The sequence below is a fragment of the Ambystoma mexicanum genome, chromosome 11 (assembly GCF_040938575.1).
Source record: "Ambystoma mexicanum isolate Mex_15411 chromosome 11, UKY_AmexF1_1, whole genome shotgun sequence".
In the NCBI taxonomy this organism is placed as follows: domain Eukaryota; kingdom Metazoa; phylum Chordata; class Amphibia; order Caudata; family Ambystomatidae; genus Ambystoma; species Ambystoma mexicanum.
The window spans coordinates 386,603,685-386,624,061 of NC_090934.1; the positions used below are offsets into that span (position 1 = coordinate 386,603,685).

General features: G+C 46.7%; 1 protein-coding gene across 1 annotated transcript in view; it reads left to right on the forward strand.

Moving 5' to 3' along the window:
- The window catches only part of KBTBD4 (kelch repeat and BTB domain containing 4), a 141,685-nt gene extending 126,771 nt beyond the window's left edge, over positions 1-14,914 (forward strand). Inside the window, exon 4 of the mRNA XM_069623097.1 lies at positions 12,179-14,914. Within this exon, the coding sequence (XP_069479198.1) occupies positions 12,179-13,039 (861 nt within the window). The 3' untranslated portion in view covers positions 13,040-14,914. The remainder of the gene's footprint in view (positions 1-12,178) is intronic.
- The last annotated feature ends 5,463 nt before the right edge of the window (positions 14,915-20,377 follow it).

A 20,377-nucleotide genomic window follows, 5' to 3' on the forward strand; every position in this document is an offset into this window, starting at 1 on the left:
CTCAAATAGAGGAAGCCGCGGCCACCGGCGGTGAACGGGGTGATATACTCGGAGGAGCTGACAGATGCCAGAAACGAAGCGCAGGCAGTCAGGAGGTCTGGGATACCCTTCAAAGAGAACCGGAGAGGTGCACAAGCAAGAAGGAAAGCGGTCCGGCGCAGAAGCTGCGCAAAGAAAGAGGCACGGACCACAGCTCGATCCGACTCAGTGGACGAGCATGGAAACGCAGCACACCGCTCCCAAACCCCAGGAAGTTGCGACGACAGCCGCAGGAGCAGACAAAGGGACCGAGGCCCAGATCCGGACGAGGCATATGGATCAACCCGGGGGAAACGTAATTATCAGAGGAGACAAGGACAGCAGACCGGGGTGTCGGATGAAGAGAGAGACTGTCGCCAGGACACAGCATACACAAAGGTACGTTGGCCTGGGGGCTCCGAGACGGGGAGAAGGAACACTGCACGGCACAGGGAGATACGTGGGGAAGGGGAGACACCTTGCATGCCCAGAGAAGCCCGCTCCAAGACTTTTTTGACTCTACTTTCAAGCTCTGCCGGTGGATATCCGCAATATCTGACCCATTCTCTAATTCGCTCTACAGTCTTAGGGAATACATGCATTGTAGTACCTTCAGATTTGTCATGGGTCTTCGAAGGGCAACCGAAAATCGAACATGCAGGCATTGTTGTAAATTCTGCAAAAAAAAATCAACATTATTCGAAATTTACTTTGCATAAAAATGTGAGAAATAAGGAATTGGACCATAGATTCTTCAATGCAAGCTTTGTTTTGGTCACCACAGCAAAACCAGTGCAGCGTCGGCGGCTGTATTATAGGATAACTTTCACATACAAATCATTGATTTCACGAAAATCAGAACATGTTACTAGTCCCTTGAATGTACTATCGTGCATGAAAAGGAAACATGCTTATATTATAGACACGGTCCGCGAAAGAATCAAATTCGATGGCAATTGACACTGATGAAAATTGATATATCGATAACATAACAAATGAAACTCAAGTCAACAGCAATGAGACCAATGAACATAGCACTACTGAGTATGTTACTTCGAAATAGATATAAATTTACAGATGTATGAGATATGATTCGGATATATGCCCTTACCTTGACCAACAAACAGATTCAGCAAGCAGAGTAGTTAGTGGCAGGAGAACAGGGAGATGTTCACAGGTAGCATACTGACGAGTTGACTCGCAGCAGTCACAGAAGTTTACAGATATTACGACGTCGAGCAGATTAGCATCGGTCACTGGGGTTCTCAGGTAGCACGTTCACAAGTTGACTTGCAGTGCTCAAAGATGATCTCATGATATATATCAAGTGGTTTATAAAGAATTACAAAAAGGGGTGTGTTTGTGAATGAATGACGAGTATTTGTCATGGTATTATGTGGATTGCAGGGGCGTGGGCTGCATCAAGGGGAGCCTGTCTGGAGACAGTGTCTGAGGAGGCCGTGTGAACAATGTCCCCTGCGCGAAGGATAGCTTTCAAGTGTACATGGTCTTTGGCACCTTGACCGTTCGCGCCCCTGACAGCACCCCATGGCAGCGCACATCCACTGGTGCGAACTGCCTTTGATAGTGGAGGGGGGATGGATGGGCCTGGGGCGTGCAGACAAGGCATCGGAACACGGCTGAATGGAGACACACTTATGTGGATTGCAGGGGCACGGCCTGCTTCAAGGGGAGTCTGCCTGGAGACACGGGGGGCTGAGGAGGCCATGTGAATAATGACCCCTGCGCGAAGGATAGCTTTGAAGTGTACATGGTCTTTGGCACCTTGGCTGTTCGCGCCCCTGACAGCACCCCATGGCAGCGTACATCCACTGGTGCGAACTGCCTTTGATAGTGGAGGGTGGATGGATAGGCCTGGGGCGTGCAGACAAGACACCGGAACACTGATGAATGGGGAGACACTTGATTCACTTAAAAACTGAAACAACCATTGATAAAAAAAAACTACTACAAATTGTAAAGGTCTGGTTGCAGCACAGCGAGGGAAAATCCCCTGTACTGACCGTTGTCACTGGGGAACGTTTCCCTAATGGCACCAACGACACAGGCGGGTATTACTCGTCGAACGCGGTGTCCAAGCCTCCCATGAAGCCACCATGTAAAAGAACAATGGGCCAACAGCCGGTACCACCTGTGAAAGAGAAAGATACAAACTGTTTTTAAATGACCAAGATAAGTGTATTAAACCTTAGTTCTCAATGACAATTCTTGTAGCCAATGGCATTTTTGACAGGTCAAATGCTAACTAGACACTGCACAATACTGAACGACTTTTATACGACTATTACTAGAGAATTGCAAGACTAAATTGATATGACAATGATATATTGAAGTTACGGGAATATAGGAGACAAAGATGAAATAGTAGTGGCCTAACTGACATCACAACCAGAGTATACTTACTCGTTACTTGGATTACGAGGGCTAACTGTTGCGCGAAGTTTGTGCATAAGCACCATCAAAATCCTCAACACGGACCGTGTGAGGCAGGCTGCCCTGAAGTCTGGCAGCTCGGTAATGCATTGCGGCGGTGGCTCGCATTGCAATATGTAGGACAAGCATCCAGAGTTTTCTCGGCAGCAGCAGTTCTCCTCCTCGGTTGGTATTAGCGCGCACTGATTGCAGGTACACCAGGTGGAAACACCGTCCATGCGACTAGGCCCATGCTCTTCATCTGTTGAATCGTCCTCCCAACAGTCGTCCGAAGCCCCATCGTTTCTGCATATTTCTCTTTCCAGTAATTCCTCCTTGGAATACTCGGGCTCGTACTGGTAGGGTATTATTGTTGCCATTGTGTGGTAAACAAACAAAAATAATGTATAGCGATGGTACTGGTATCTGTTCACACGGGCTACAAGCAACGAGGGTAGCTGAACAGAGCACAGAAACGGGTCACAGAATACTCAAAGAAATACAGTGAGAGGAATGGAATAGAAAATCTGCTGTTGTGACAACGGTCTGTTTATACTTATTGAGGAAAGAGGCGTCCTGCCATTTCCATGGCGACACGTCATTAGCTGAAGCACAGAGAATGTTGACACGAGGCGTGCTTTGGCGTTGTGAAATGGGCGGTACGCGTCTAGTGATGTCAGGCTCAGGGGTGGGGGATGATATGATTTAGTGCCGTAAAGGCAGTTCACCCAGGGCGATGTGTCACTGATAAGATTATCACAAGATGGCCGCACCCTGCTGCCTGATTTCGCTTGTGTTCAAAAGACGAAAAACTTAAGGTCCATAGGAAATGTTTGTGCGATCGATCAATTTATGGTTAAAACACATGGCCGAACCATAGGGACAATAATATTTCTGACCGAACCATTCCTTTAATAGCACGATCCCAAAGGAGTGCTGGGAATACATATGGGGGTAATACCCAAGTTTACTAAGGCGATACAGACTAAAGAAATGTGGATGAAAATACTCATGCAATGGCACTATACGCCAGAAAGACTCCATACGATGTACTGGGACTCCCCAAATACATGCTCGAGGGAATACGTAAGAGAGGGGGACTGGCGGCACAACTGGTGGGACTGTCTGACTCTACAGCAATATTGGGCAGATGTTCAGGCCCAAATGCAGGCAATGTTCCCAGACATGGGGAATCTGGGGGTAGAAGTGTGGTTATGTGGGCTATGGGAACCCTAAGGACAAACTGCTAACCAAAACGGAAAAATGCAATTTTATGGGACTAGTGATGGGAGCGTGGTTAGAAATAGCACAAAACTTGAAACAGAAGCACCCGCCCTTGGCACTCGACTGGACAAGGAGAGTCTGGTCACACAACTATGGAACACAACGTACAATATCCAAGTGAGCAATCAAAAGTTTAGAGAAGACTGGGGCAAGGCCCTCTAATTTCTTCAAAGTGATTATATGGAACAGTGGTGCCCGCATAAAATAAGGATAATGGACATGTTTAATTAAGAAAGGGAGGATCTACCTTGAAATGCACAGACTCATACAGGGATCTTCCCGGAAGGGGGGATGGAGGGGTGGGAGATGGGGAACGGTTATGTCTAACAATGATAAATTATGTTTGTAAAATCAATAAAATTACTGTTTAAAAAAAAAATCAAAGTTAAGATCCATTGGAAAAAGAATTCTGATAGATCGATATATGTTCAAAAGTACATGCCATATCCATTGGGCCAATACAATTCCTGAGAGAACTTCCCCTTCAACTGTGGAATCTCTCCCCCTCACCCATTCCCTCCTCCATGTTCATACCTCCCTCCTATTCTTCCTCCTGTGCTTATTTTTTTGGGCAAAGTCCATCTGTGTTTCTTCAGTGCTTTTAGTATTTAATCGCCTTGCATAAGAGTTTTGGGGATTTGTGAGTTTTTTTTGTTATGTGTTTTTTAGTTACAGGAAACCTACAAAATACCCACATTTCTTAAATCCCGTTCATGCTTTATGAAAAAAGCAACGGGATAGGTGCAGACTGCACATCCAAAAGAAAGGTTAGAGTCAATATGGGAAGTGAGCTTCATTATACGCATGTTTTAAATCGATGGAGGAACTATTTAATGTATAATTAAGTGGTTGTTTTGGTATGCCCTCTTTTTTAAATGCTTATATGCGTCTTGAAATTTGGCAGTGAATTAATTTCAGTAAAATGACCTACAATTGCATAGTGCTGAAATCCCTTTTTTTTTTTTTTTTTTAAATTCAAAGTTTATTGAGTTTATACAAGTTGAACATTCACTTACATTGCGATGAAGAAATTTCAGTGTATAAGTAGAAAGAGCACAAGAGAGAAGTATCATCAACATAAATCCTGTACAGTATTTCCTGAAAAGTGAACAGTATAGTGAACAAGAACAACAACGCCCAGTCGCACCCCTCCCCCTCCCCCCTCCCCCCCCTTCTCTAATATCTCCAAATAAATGGTTGGGAAACCTCCTTGCACAGCGAGACAACACCAGAGAACTTCGAATATGAGTATGATGACCGACCATTACACATAACGCAACTCAGAGAGCCGCCACAACAAAAATCTTCATTTGTTACTATTATTGGCACAAATCACAACAATGTATTGCACACTTTGTCTTTACGGGGCATGCTTGGCTCTAAACTCAGACCAGGCACTTTCAACATTAGTACGATCTCCGCGTAACGTAGCGGTCAGGCAGTCCATTCTGTAGAGATTCTGTGCCACCCCAAGCCATTCGGTTTTACTAGGGAGCTTGGGCCGCTTCCAAACCATGGTGAGGCAAGCTCGCGCAGCCATCAGGAGGCCCTGTACCATCCTAGGCGCTTTCACAACGTCGTCTCCTGTTTCGATCAGACCGAAGAGGACAAACATTGGTTGCTTCACCCTCTCTTCATCATCCAGGTCCCTGATCCAGCTAAGAACCTCCGACCAGTAAGTCTGGACCATGGTACACCCCCACCACATATGCCAGTAGCCAGCCCGCTCCCCACAACCCCTCCAACAGTATGGACTAACACCTTGGTACATTTTGGCGAGCCTGATCGGGTCATACTGCCATCTATACAAAAGTTTTATAGCATGCAATTTGTATTGGCAGGATATTGAGGACTTCGCAGTGCGTCTGCAGATGTGTAGCCACAGCTTTTCGGAGATCTGTCTGCCCATATCCGCCTCCCATCTGCCCTTGAGCACCAAAGAAGGGGAGATGTCAGTCTCGATCATGGCCGAATACATAGCACTGATCAGACCACTGGAGCCTGTACATCGATCAAGGATCGCCTCAAAAGGGGTAAGGTCCCTCTGCAGCTGGTCTTTCCATACAGGCCTTGTCATCACCCCTTTGAGTCTCAGATAGAGGAGGACCGAGAGTGCTCCTATGCCAAGCGCTTCCTGGAGCTCTTGTATAGTTACGAAGGTTCCCCCACGCCATAATTGGCCTGCTCTTTCCAGCCCCGCCTGGTACCATGTTTCGTAGCTTCCCGGTTCCGGTATGGCGTCACGGATCCCTGGAGACCAAAGGTGACCCAGGGGGGATGGCCACGTCGTGACTCCAACCATTTTCTTGCCTGGTCTCCAAATAGCCCATAATGTACCTAGGATAGGGTGAGATCTAACACTTTCACGTAACTGGGATCTGGGGACCCATAACCATTCAGGCACAATAAAGGGACGAAGGTGGTAATTATCTAAGGCTATCCACTGGGGTTCCGAGCGTTGCCTAAAGTGTGGGACAAGGACTCTAAGTTGCGCCGCCCTGTAGTATGTTTCCATGTCCGGGAGGCCTACTCCCGCGTTGTCTTTGCGGAGCTGGAGTAAGGGTCTTGGGATTCTGGGTCTTTGGCCCTGCCACAAGAAGGACAAAAACATTTTTCGCACATCTACGAAATATTCCGGGGGCAACCTAACGGGGAGCATCTGGAACAAATATAATATCTTGGGGAGAAAGACCATCTTTATGGCATTTAAACGACCCATCCAGGAGATTGTGAGTTTAGACCACCGTTGGCTATCTTTCTGTAAGGCAAGTAGCAGTGGGGGGAAGTTAGCACCATATAGGGAATCGAAGTCACGGGTAACATTAACGCCCAAGTAACGGAGGGTAGTGAGGCTGACTTGGACTCCCAACGGGGCAAAGCGTGCGATCTCAGAATCTCTACTCTTATCAATCGGGAGGAGGACTGATTTCTCCGTATTGATTTTTAGGCCGGCCAGCGCGCCGTATTCCTCAATTATTTCAAGCGCAGCTGGGATTGAGGCCAAGGGGTCGGTCAAATGAAGCAAGATGTCATCCGCATATAGCCCCAGTTTGTACTCTCTTTCTCCCACCGTGATGCCCTTGACTCTACCGTCATTTCTTAGTTTCTGCGCCAGCGGTTCAAGGGACATGACGAACAATATCGCCGACAGTGGACAGCCTTGTCTCGTACCTCTTTCAAGGGGGAACCAACGTGAGTATCCCCCATTCACCGCCACCGATGTCGTAGGGGAGGCATACAATGCTCTAATGGCACGGCAGAGTCTGGATCCCAACCCATATGAGACCAATACTCTTTCTAGAAAGTCCCAGGACACCCTATCAAAAGCTTTCTCAGCATCAAGTGATAAGAGCAATGGGTCCCCCTCCATTCCCTGTGCCTCGTATAATAAGTGGAGTGTTTTTCGCATGGTATCTGCGCCCTGCCTGCCTAGAACAAAGCCAACCTGGTCAGAGTGCACCAGTCTAGGGAGATATGTTTCGAGCCGAGCCGCGATGACCCTAGCATACACCTTGGCGTCGATGTTAAGAAGTGAGATGGGCCGATAAGAGCTACAGTGTTTAGGGTCTCGGCCTTCCTTGGGAATTACAGCCAATAGGGCCCGAGAAAAGGACGGAGGGGCCTGCCCAGTGTCAAGAATGTGATTAAACAAGGATGCTAGGAAGGGTGCAAGGAGGGTGGAGAATGCTTTATAGAAACCCGGTGTAAATCCATCTTCCCCCGGGGCCTTCCCTATTTTCAGCCTCTTGATGGCACTTTCCACCTCTTCCCCAGTGACCGGAGCGTCTAGAGATTCGGCCTCCGCGCCCGTGAGGGCGGGGAGACACGCCCCCACAAGATATGCATCCACGCTCCCCACAGGGGGAGGGGGGTCACACATATATAGGTCCTCATAGAAGTAGGCAAATGCCTCCTGTATGTCCTTCGGGGATGTGACCGTTGTATCTATCAGGGTGCCATCATTCCTCTCAATTTGGTCGACCCATCTCTCTGCTCTCTGCGCACGGAGGCGGGCCGCCAAGAGAGCATCTGCCTTGTCCCCCTTCTCATAGTATTTCTGTTTAAGGTATTGCAAGGTCTGGGCCGTTTTGCCAGCAATAAGAATCCTCAATTCTTCTCTAAGTTGCTTAGTTTCAGCTAAGTACTTTGGTCTATCAGCCGGGGTGGTCTGCGCCAGATTCTGTGCCACAGCAAGCTTCTCCCTGATGCCCCTTTCTAATATTGTACGTTCCCTTTTCTTTCGGGCCCCCTCCCCTATAAGGATACCCCTCCAAGTAGCCTTGGCTGCTTCCCATACAGCTACCTTCCCTACTTCCCCAGTATCATTAGTCGGAAAGAATTGCTCAATCTCTATCTCAAAGGTCTCTCTAAAGACCGGGTCGGCCCAGAGGGAGTCATTACACCTCCATTTTGTGTTGCGCGGCGACAGCTCACCCCAGGATATGTCAACTGTGACCATGTCGTGGTCTGACCAAGCGGAGGGGTATATAGTGGCAGCTTGCAGTACACGTAGAAGATCGTTAGAGAGAAAGATATAATCGATGCGTGTGAGTGTGTCGTGGGGGAGGGAGTGAAAGGTAAAGCCTTTTTCCGACGGGTGTAGATGTCGCCAGCTGTCTACAAGGCCATAAAGATCAAGGGTAGACTTAATTTCAGCCTCAGTTCGAGTGTTGGGAGGGTCTAAAGCATCAGCCCTGGTCTGTCTGTCAATAGAGCTATCCATCCATATGTTAAAGTCTCCGCCCAGGACCGTGTATCCCTTAGCCATATTGAAGACTTTTTCAGAGATTCTATGGAGAAAGCGATTTTGCCCTTGATTGGGTGCATAGAGTGTGGCCAGAGTAATCGTCGTGCCCCTTATATTGCCCACAACCGTGATCGCCCTCCCCTCATTGTCCGTCCATATGTCAAGGGTTGTCATTCGGAGGCATTTACGAACCAGAATTCCCACCCCTGCCTTTTTGAGTATACCCGAGCTCCAGTAGGTGAGCCCGATATCACGTGATGGGATGGCTTTCTCCTCTCCCTTCCGATATCTCGTTTCTTGAAGGAACAAGATGTCTACATTCGACCTTCTAAATTCCCTGGCCACCATCGACCGTTTTGTGGGAGAGTTCAAGCCTTTGACGTTGAGTGTGCAAATGCGTAATGTGTCCCTACGGGGTGTGAGTGCCATCTTGAGTGTAATTGTTGATCGTGGGCGGCCATTCCCTCTGTGCCACGGCACATTTCCTGTCGGCCATCGCTATGCATGGGTCGTCGTGATGGGATTGGTTCCCAGAGAATCCCATGGAGACCGACGACCAACTCGTCTGGAGCATATCGTGGGCCTCGGTGTGCGCAAGGTGTGTCTGCGTGTACGTCGTGTCAAAATCAGTGTGAGAAGTGTGTTCCCCAACCACCCCCTCCCCCACCCCCCTCCCCGTCCCCAACACATTCGGCGCCCGATTCGCCCAGGTTGACATCACCCAGCCGAACTCGGACCACCCGTGAAGACCGCAAAACAGGCGGTCCTATCATAATAGGATAATATATATCAGTGAGCCCCCAACTTTTGTGTGCACTTAACGATAACAATAATTCAGTAACAGAGACATTTACCCTCCCCCAGGAGCTAGCGGAGCAGAGATATTATGCCTTATCACATTTCTAACATCTGCGAGACATCGAGCTAACAATACCTCACACTTGGAGGAGGCGACCTTTCACAGTCAGTCACATATAGGGAGGTCGACTCGCACATGAGAGTTCGTAACCTCCGTGGTGGAGTAATTTTCCCAGTTTACCTCTAACCAAATAGTATGTCAAAGTACCTCAGGCACCCTGTCAATGTTCCATATCTTGGGAGGTGTTCATTTTTCTGTATTTTCTAGAGCCTGGAATCCTTCTTCGCCGCGAAGCCTTGACTTTCCATTCACCACCAGATGATCCTTGATCCTCATGAGAGGGAGCACCCTCCGGCGCACCCAGCAGATCCGTCGTACAGTCAGCAATGTCTTTCTCCGAGACAAGTCTCATTGTCGAGCCTTCCCATTCGAAAGTGAGGGAAAATGGATACCCCCAGCGATACCTGACGCCCTTGTCTTTCAACATTTTCGTGATCGGAGAGCACTTTTTCCTCATCGCCAACGTGAGGGATGACAAATCCTGAAAAAGTGAAATGACGGAGTTCTCCAAGGACAGCTGTGGGGCGCTTCTGGCCTTGTCCAAGATTCGCGCTCTGTCCGCATAGTTATGGAATCGGGCCAGGACCGATCTCGGGGCCCCCGGTCTACCTCCGGCCCTATGGATGCGGTCAATTTTAGGCGCGTCAATTGAGTCATCGTTGTATAGGAGCTTCAGGATGGCATGCAACGATTGCTTCAGGTCCAGTTCGGTTTCGCCCTCTTTCTCAGGAAGACCAAATATTCGGATATTGTTCCGGCGCTCCCTGTTCTCGAGGTCATCGACCTTAAGGCGCAGTTCATTCTCTCTGTCCGATATATCTGCGATTCGGTGATCCATCTGTGCTTCCAGCACATTCAGAGATGTTTGGTTGTGCTCAACCTGTTCGAGCCTATCGTCCATTTTGTCGATCCTCTGCGTGATCTTGTCTATCCTATTGCCAATATCTGCTCGCATGCCCCTCATTTCGGCAAGCAAATCAGCAACATCCGCCTTGGTCGCGGTGGCCTCGGATCCTGCAGTCGACATTATAGAAATCAAGGAGGGCCCTGGGGATCTGGCAATTGGTGAAAACGTATATTTCGCTAGCCTGGTTTTAGGGTCCATAAAGGGAGGCCTCCCACAGCATCCGGGTCGTGAAGCGACGTTAGCACCCGCCAACGCGGGGGACGTGAAGGACCAAGCCACCAGGGCCTCCTGAGCTTTGCAGGGGGGGTGAGGGGTCCGCCTACCGTGTCGCGGTGGGGGTATCAACCGCCCTTGGCAGAGGTGCGCAGCCGGTTCCACGCGGAGGACCGAGAAGTGCGCCGGATCAGACTCAGAGGGCGGCACTTCCCGCGTATACGCAGGCCCGGGTTGGGAGTTCCGCGGAACTCACGCCGCGCCGAAGGCCTCAAAGCGCCGGCGTTAATTTCACCACGATGCCGCTTCCGATTTTCTCCGGGTTTTCTCTCAGGTGGGGGGGACACCTTCCCACGTCTCTTGGTCAAAAATCAGCTCTGGGGGGGGTCTCGAAGTGGGGGCTCACTGCCACTTTCCGGACCCTGTGTAGAGCGCTCACACGGAGAGGCGACTCATCCGCGCGCCCCCTGGTGGCCGACCTGAAATCCCTTTTTATAAGGGATTTGAGGTGGTGGATGAAATGTTCATTGGTATTTCTTGTGATCATGAAAGGCAAAAACCATGGTTGAAAGACATGGTGAGGTTTTCTTTGCTTAAAAGTGGTTAACCCCATGCTCACAACCATCTTGAGGCAAAGGGGCTGAGGATGTGAAAAACATTTGGTTCGGAGTGGAGCCATGATATTACCCACTTTTGCTGAATGGCAATCTCACCACATTTTTTGCTACTTTTTTACTACACGAATATAGATGGGTAAGTTTGGGTAGTGTATGTCGGAAGGGGGTTGGAAGTGTGATGGTGATTTCCCATTTCCCCCCCTGCAGTAAAATTGGGCAAAAGAAATCAGCGGAATTGCCATTTAGCCAAAAAAAAGTAAAAGAATGTTAATAGATCTGGAGCATTGGCACAGGTATTGCGTGTACTCACCAGGAGTGATTTTGTGCAGGGGAAATTCGAATGACATGGGGAAAGGTCAATGATCTTATGAAATCCCTCTCAACCCACGAAAGAAGATGTTCAGGTGCACAGGAATGTTTTGCAATTGCAAGGGTGTGGGGTCCTGTTTGAAAGGAATTTCCTGTGATTGCAGAGGAAGAAGATGGGTTTTCTAAGGTTGTCTGTGTAGTTGCAGGAAGATCCTGGGTTTGCATTATTTCTTGTTATTTGGGAGCGGGTTGGTGAGTCTGGGTTCTTTGTGGTTTCTTTCTACTGTGGCAATAACCTGGATCACCACAATCTCTTCTTGTTATAGATAGGATCCAGGTCACAAAGATGTCTTTACGTTGCAGAAGCGATAACTTGTGTTCAGCAGGACTTCTTGAAGGGAGCGCTTATGTTTCCATGCATTGACCAATATGATAGTTGTAAGTGCATAATTACAGGTGTTGGTCTTTGTATCCCATTGGGTAGATCTTCGGTTCAGCTGTGTTTGTTTCAGTGGCTGTGGTAAGAAGGAACACCTCCATGCCAAGTTCATACAGGAGAGCTTACAGGGTCAGTGTCAAAAATGAGTATGGAGAAGAGTCTAGATTTAGGTGTGCGCCTCTATATTACCGATGTAGTGATCAAGATGCAGAGGAACAACTGAGCATTGTAATATGACATTTGATCTGAGCTGTTCATCACATCTAAACGTTTGTTTTCTTTTTCCATGCAGGAGATTGGAGAGAACGTCCACATCTATTTAATAGGTAAAGAGGAGGCACGCACCCACTCCATTGCTGTGTCACTGCATTGTGCCCCAGATGACTCCATCAGTGTAAGTGGGCAGAACAGCCTGTGCCACCAGATCACAGCGGCTTGCAAACATGGAAGTGACCTCTACGTTGTGGGTGGCTCCATCCCCCGGCGGATGTGGAAATGCAACATGGAGACCATGGACTGGGAGCGATGTGCTCCTCTGCCACGTGACCGGCTGCAGCACACACTGGTCTCTGTGCCTGGAAGGGATACTATTTACTCACTAGGTGGCAAGACTCTCCAGGACACCCTTTCAAATGCAGTAATCTACTACAGAGTGAAGGATAACCTTTGGACTGAAACAAGCCAGCTGGAAGTTGCCATCTCGGGCGCCGCTGGTGTGAACCTCAACGGCATAATCTACCTGATGGGTGGGGAGGAAAATGACCTGGACTTCTTCACAAAGCCTTCTCGCCTCATCCAGTGCTTCCACACCAGCACAGAAAAGTGCCACGTGAAGCCATATCTCCTGCCATTCGCTGGGCGAATGCATGCGGCTGTGCATAAGGACTTGGTGTTCATTGTTGCTGAAGGAGACTGTGTTGTGTGTTACAACCCCTTGTTGGACAGCTTCACCCGTCTGTGCCTCCCTGAGGCTTGGAGCTCTGTACCATCTCTCTGGAAAATTGCCAGCTGTAACGGGTGCATTTATGTCTTCCGGGACCACTATAAAAAGGGAGACACCAATACATTCAAGCTGAACCCTGCTACATCTGTGGTGACTGTGACTAGTGGTCTTAGGGTCCTCCTCACCAACCTCCAGTTTTTGTTAGCTTAAAATTAGTGATGAAGCCCATTTTGCTTTGACTGAGGCTGGTTTGAGAAGCCTAGAGTATTACACTGACAAATGAGGTCTTCCGGTGGTTACTGCCCATCTTATTTTAATAGTTGGAAAGGACATTTTTCATGCAGCTCATCACACAGATTGAGTCATTGTGGCCACATTATAAAACTGACTCGGCCAATTTACAACTGGAGAGAAAAGTGGTCTCACCCACCCCAAATGTTAGATTGATCAAGGCCAAAGCACACCTTTATGATTAACTACAGGAAATGGCTATAAAAAGCCCTTCATCTGAGTTGCTACATTCAGTACTTACAACCTTGTATTTACTAAAGGGCATTGAAAACACCCTTCCCATCATAAATGGCCATATATTGGCCTCTAAAGCTTCATCCTTGCTTTATGGTAAAGTTACATTGCTTGCTCCTTCCTTTCTTCCAGACTCGGGCACTGCCTTCATTGCCCAGTTGTGAGGAAAGATTCTGTAAAAATGAACATGGAATTTGTGTGTCCATTCAACACTCTAGGGTGCAAAACATTTGGAATATCGGAAGTGGCAATGCTATGCTTAAAAGGCTGCTTAAAGCCCCATGGAACAGAAGTAAGAACCACATTATGCCTTTTGTGCTGTTTATAGGCACGGTGGTTTATGAGATGGGAGTGGGTAATTCATGAAATACACTGACAAATCGAGAAAAGGTATTATGAAATATAGCCCATGGACTTGATGACCAGGACTCCTCCTGAATGCTAAAGGTTGGTTGTTGAGTGCAAACATCGGGGGATGTAAATATAGCCACGGCGGTGGAGGTGAATGTGGGATTAACTTGCAAAACTAGGCAAAAATGGTTGCCTCTTAGTTGGATGAGATTTGGAAATAAGGGCTTGCAGCTAGAATGGGTAAAGTTAGAGACTGAGGAAGGAGTAGGCAGCCTAGGGTTGGGGAGAAGCGCCAGTTCAACTGCCTCTCTCAGGTTTAAAAGCTGTGGGCGCTTACAGTATGTGCTGAAGAGATGGTCCCTCTGCCATGAGTAGCATACTTTGCTACTTTACAATGGAGAAATCAACAAAGGATTAAAGCAACACTGCACTGAGCTGTTCAAAGAGGTGGACTAATTTCTCAAACAGAGAATGCAGCTCATTAAAAAGATAGCATGCATGTGGGCCTGGTTGTGTGCAGCAGAGCGTAGAAGAGCAAATGCAAGCAAAGGCACGCACAGTCCTGGAGTATGATTCAAGGTTGCGTAGAACAGAATGCAGAATGCATTCACTAGACCCTTATACAATCAACAATCATAGAAGGACATCGGAGTCTCTCAGTGAAAAAACATGCAGTCCTGCTACACCACATAAATAGCAGAGAAAGATCACTTATGAAAGCAGAGGGTGTCAGTTTTAGAAAATGATGATTACAGAATATACTGACTATGTTAATGTCATCTTTCATCATTCAAACATTTCAAGGTTTTCTTGAATCCGGTTATCGGTGGAAAGTAAATGGGACAAAGCAACACTGGGACCATGCAAAAGCATTGTGCTGTTTCATTGAATTCACATTTTGGTTGGAAATGGAGCCACTGCTGGGATGTGAACAGAAATGCTGCCACCACTGAAATGGAAACAGTTGAGTACGAATTGTGACACCACTATGCTGTGAATAAAATGGGAACAAGTGCCGTGTATGAAGAACAAGAAACCTTGATATTTCAGACCTGACCACATTTGAAACCACTATTTTCTCAATTTCTAATTTACACACATTTCTGTTTAGAACTGTAACTGTCATATACATGTGACTATTGTAACTATTTGGCAGTTTGATGTTCAATTTACCCTTGTCCTCCTCAATAAAAGACAGAATTCTCCTGATGTCCCACGTCTTTTTCACATGTTTGGGTAGAAGGCTGCTTTTCGTGTGTACAGCTGCTTCTCATATCCAGATAGCAGACCATTGGTGTGTAGTGGACTGCGACCAGTATTTAACAAGACTGAGAGGTGAGGAATGATTAATGGGTGTGTCTCCGAGGGTCTTTCATGATCCAATTTACAAGAATAACCAACCAAACATGACCATCTGAAAAGCTGTGTTTTGAAATCACTTCTCAAATATATAGATCCCTGTTGCAAAGGTTATAGCTTTTGAACACCTGCTTTACCTAGGAAACTTTGCACCGTCATGTTTGCAAACAGTGTGAATAGACAAAATATATATCCTGAGGTGTCATTTCTTATGGACACTAACCATAATGTGCCTCTGAAATATGAAGACAAGTCACAAAATTCCTGAAATGACTGCACCACTGACCACATTAAATAAAAGTAAATGTTGTTTAACACACCCACACTTGAGCAATCTTCCCACCAATTGCAACTTTTCATGTCCAACCCTTGTACATAAAACATCCTCCCACATTGTACTATTGATACGACAAATTGCCTTCCCAATGCACAATATTGTTTGAACACAAATGATGACTTCTCTCTGATCACATTATCGCAATTTTATTCAATTTCTATGCTTGTCCATTATTGGGGTTGATAGCGTTCTTCTAACGTTCTTCTAACATTTTGTTAATTGAACTGGACCACAAACATGTCATTGTTACTCTTGTAACAAAGGGACATTTGAGTTCTCTCCAGTCCCCTTCCTCAACCTCAACAACCCACACCCACTTTATCTTGCTTGCAACTTTTTACTTTTTCTTTCTTCAAACCACATAATTAAATTCTACTTTTCTTGATCCGTCTAGTCGCTGCGGCATTCTCAGATAACTTTTCTTTAGTACTTACAAACTCTGTGCTTGTTTGAGGGCATCTGACAAAGCATTTCTTGGAGGAGGAATTGTTTTAGTTGGACATTTGACTTATTTGTTGAGGGGTGAGGGGGTACATGTATGTGTGTGATGGAGCCGGTTATTTTGGAACAGTGCAAGTCTACAGTTTGAAGGCAATGAGCTGGTATTTTTCTGTAATTTCCTTTATTTGATTGAGGGTGTGTTAACAAACTACACATTCATTTTATAGGTCAGTCACATCTAGAGTAAAGTTTAACATGCAAGAGGAGAAGGATGACACTGACTTACTAGTGGAAACCCCCAACATGCCTAAAATGGTCACAAACGTTTTTTCCCTATGGAGCAGGGTCAACAAATCATTTAAGTACATCATGCTTTTTCCTGCCACATACCGACAAGTGAATTATCAGACTGAAAAAGAATTTTAACCAGCACCGCACTTGTGTTAGTGTGGGTTACAGCAAACGACTATCACCAGGCTTACTGGAATCTACTTCAAGCACAAACAAGGGCATGGAGGTTTAACATGCAGATCTTGTGGAAGAGGTGAAGGTCTGGGAAGATCTTCCAGGTATAATCTCTTTCCACAACAGCTGTGGAGAATTCGCAAAGACCATATTCAATGGTTATTGTATAGAGATCAGAAGCCATCCTACTCGAATCCAACCTAAATAACATTGATCACCACGTCTTGAACTCAGACCCTACTAATGCCAAAGGTAACACGCTTGATTGGATTGTTACACGTAACCTCAAAGCCCAGATAAATAACGCCACCTTAGCGGCCAAACCCTTCCAAAACAATTATAAACCGAAACCTGAAGAAAGTCTCACCTTCCGATCTCCAAGAATGCATCACCAGCATTATGTTGTCAACTTTCGGCAACTGATCCACTGACCCCCCTGAGACATTTGATACCTTTAATACAAAATGTACCCTACTCTTTGACAAATTTGCCCTCTTCATGTCAAGAGCTATCTGTGCTAACCCCAATCAATCCTGGTTCTCACCGGAACGCGGATCTCTAAAAATCAAAAAGAGAAGGGCAGAGAGGTGCTGGCTCAAATGGCCCTCGCCCGGCGACAAAACCGCTTGGAAGACCCTTGAGAAATCCTACAAAGATCCGACAATGGAAACAAAAAAAGAACTTCTACAATAAACCAAAAAAACTTTTCGAAATACTAAAGCCCCTTGAAAAGCCCAACTGACTCTGTTCACTCTTTCCAATGCAGTACTAGAATACAGAATGAGTTCCAAGAAAAGATACTCCAGGCTAGGGATAAAATCCAAGTTCAGATCAATGCTCGACTAAACACTGTTAGGATAGCCTAATGCCCTTTCTTGTCGGGGCCGTGGACCTACTGCAATCCGGAAGACTGCGGAACTCGTGAACGTAGACAAGTTCTTCTTACCAATGTGTACCCCTTGGTGGTTCAGATTAGACAATTCAAGGTGTCTATTGGCTGAAAGATAGAGGACACCACCTCGACACCACTGGCTGCAAGGCAAAAAAGACAGTTAAGATTAGCACACCAAACACAAGTACAGAGCACTAACAGAGCTAGGAATAGGCTAACCTGTGACTAGCAGAATGGATCAGAACGCTGAGTCACTGCACTTAGAACAATGCAGCTGAAAACAGATGGTTGACTATTAGAAGTGTTGCAAGGAGATGAGGAAACAAGCAGGCAAATGTAATAGTTCTTACCGATGGAGTTCTGTAGGAATTCCTCTCTCTGTAGATTGGTGTTCCAGATGACAGCAGAGTTCCAGATGATCAACAATCCCACAGTCTACCCTGATGGCATGAGTTTGCCTACATTAAGGTGCACTAGGCAGTCTCTAGTCCATGCATCCAGGGAGCAATATTCCTCAGAAAATCACCCTAGCGATCCGTGTGTTTGTAGAGACAAAAAATGTCTTGAAAAGGTCACTAAACGGGGAGTGTGCAAAAGTCAGCGCTGAGGTAGTCCATAGAACAGGCTAGGTTTGGCGTTGAACCGGCAGTTGAACAACACACGTGGAGAGGAGCAATCCGTGAGACAAAGCAAGGTTTCAGCATTAGGCTGGCAGATGCCGTACAGAACGTTGAGAAACGGCGGTCCAGAAGCAGGCAAAAGGTGCGGCCGCAAGGAGCTTGCATGTCCCTCATATTGTTCAATCTGTACATCCTATCCCTATGCAGCCTCCTAGAAGAATCTAGAGTATTCTGGACCAATTACGCTGATGACATGCAATTGGTCCTGCAGATTTCGGGGGACTATGCTGCTGACAGTCTACTCCTCCAAAACATCTACAACCAAGTAGATTCTTGGATGATAGGAAATTGGATGTGCCTTAATAAGGGCAAGACTGAACCCCTTATTTTCGGCTCCCCACAAACCAGGGCTTAACTTTCCAACTGCTATCAGACATTTTCCATCCAGAACTGCTTCATTTCCGTCAAGAAGAAAATCAACACACTCTGAGCGCAGAGTTGCATGTGAACTTAGTCATCAAAACTTCTCGTACCATCTAAAGCTACTCCGGAACATCCAGCCGTACCTGAACGAGGATAACTCATCTACCATCGCTCGGGCTACCATTCTGTCAAGAATAGACTATTACAATGCGCTACTAGTAGGGACCGACAAAAAGCATCCAGCGATTACAAGCTATTAAAAATGACGCTGTTTGGATTATTGAAAAAAAAAGTCCCACGTAGATGTCATATCCCAATCCACTGGCAGGCACTACACTGGCTACCAGTCACGGCCAAATGTCAATTCAAAGCAGCAACCTTACTTCACAAGTCTCTTTTCGGGGAATCTCCCAGTTACCTGAAGTCAACCTCCTCATGGTACGAATCTCTACCCTTCACGAAGATCTGCCAACACCAATCTTGTTGCCCCTCCTTTAAGAAATCCAAAAAACTGGGAAGATTGTTTGCAAACTGCACCTCCAGAATCTGGAATTACCTCCCTGCATCGTGGCGCTCAGATTCTAACATGCAAAACATGGGGGGGTTCTGGGAGCCCCTCTACTGGCACGAACACGGCCCATTGACCTGTTCTTGGGTGGATGGCCTCTAGGAGAGTCTCAACCGAGTCTTTAGCTCACTGTCCCTTTCACAGAGGAGAAATATCCCGGACTATCAGTTTTTGTCCTGCCCATGGGCAGTCCAGCACCGAAATGCTAGGCAATTCTCTGAACAAGAGTACCAATAGCAACCCCAGACACGTGTTTCAGCCTAGTCGGGCGGCCTCAGTGAGGTGGAATTGTGCCTCTCTAAGAACAGTGAGCAAGGGGTCCATGTCTGGATTTCCCTGGTAATTTACGGTAAAACCCAAAGGTACTTAATATGCAAAACAAGGGGGGTTCTGGGAGTCCCTTTGTTCTTAGTGAGGCACAGCTCCACCTCGCTGATGATGCCCGACTAGGCCGATACACGCGTCTGGGGTTGCTGTTGGTACTCTTGTTCAGTAGAGATTTGCCTAGCATTTCAGTGCTGGACTGCCCTTGGACAGGACAAAGACTGATATGCAGATGGAAATGTCTCCTCTGTGAAAGGGACAGTGAGCTAAAGACCTGGTTAAGACTCTCCTGGTGCCATCCACCCAATAACAGATCAATGGGTCGAGGTTGTGCTGGTAGAGGGACTCCCAGAACCCCCTTTGTTTTGCAGATTATTTTTTCTTATTATTATTTGCTTTTATTAAAGTTTTCAACAGTTTGAAAACAATACAAGTAAATCTTAAGTAACATTTTGCAACTAATAATGTCAAATAAGACCCACCCCCAACAACCCTTGTTTTTCGAAGTTCAGTACAACATTTCTCACTTCCCACACCACCTCCCTTTGGAATAGTGTTTCCCCTAGCTTCGAGTGGTATATACAGATCTCATATTTGTGATTCATGTGTGGTCTTCTCGTCTTTTATTCGGTCTTGAGCATGATCAGCTAGTTGAGGTCTATTTGAAACAATCACATTGGTCTCCTCTGGTGGAACAACTTTCCAATTTTCGCTGATTAGGTGGGGCCAGATGCACAAATACCTCCTTGACGACGGAATCAGGTCTGAGGCATGTATTTATTCACAAAGTCTCCCCAAATGTGTTTGTGTTTTGCTGTGTAGGGCTGCAGTGATCCTTTCCATTACACAAATGTTGGTGGCCACATTGATCCATTCATTCTTTCCCGGAACTTGATAAGCCTTCCACCTCATTACTAGGGCAGCCCGCGCAGCCAACAAAAGTAGGGCAGCTAGTCCTGTGATCCTCTTCCTTTCATCCTCGCACTTTTCAAACCCAAATAGTATTAAGAGAGGATTGGGTACATGCTGAATCCCATCCATATCTTTGACCCAGCCTAAAACCTCATCCCAGAAAATTCTAAGACGAATACATCCCCACCATATGTGCCAATAATTTGCACTCTCTCCGCATTTACTCCAGCACAGCGGGCTCATTAACTGGAACATCTGGGACAATCTGTGCGGATCATATTGAACAATTTAATGGCCTGGAGCTTATATTGGCTAGCTATCGAGGCCTTAG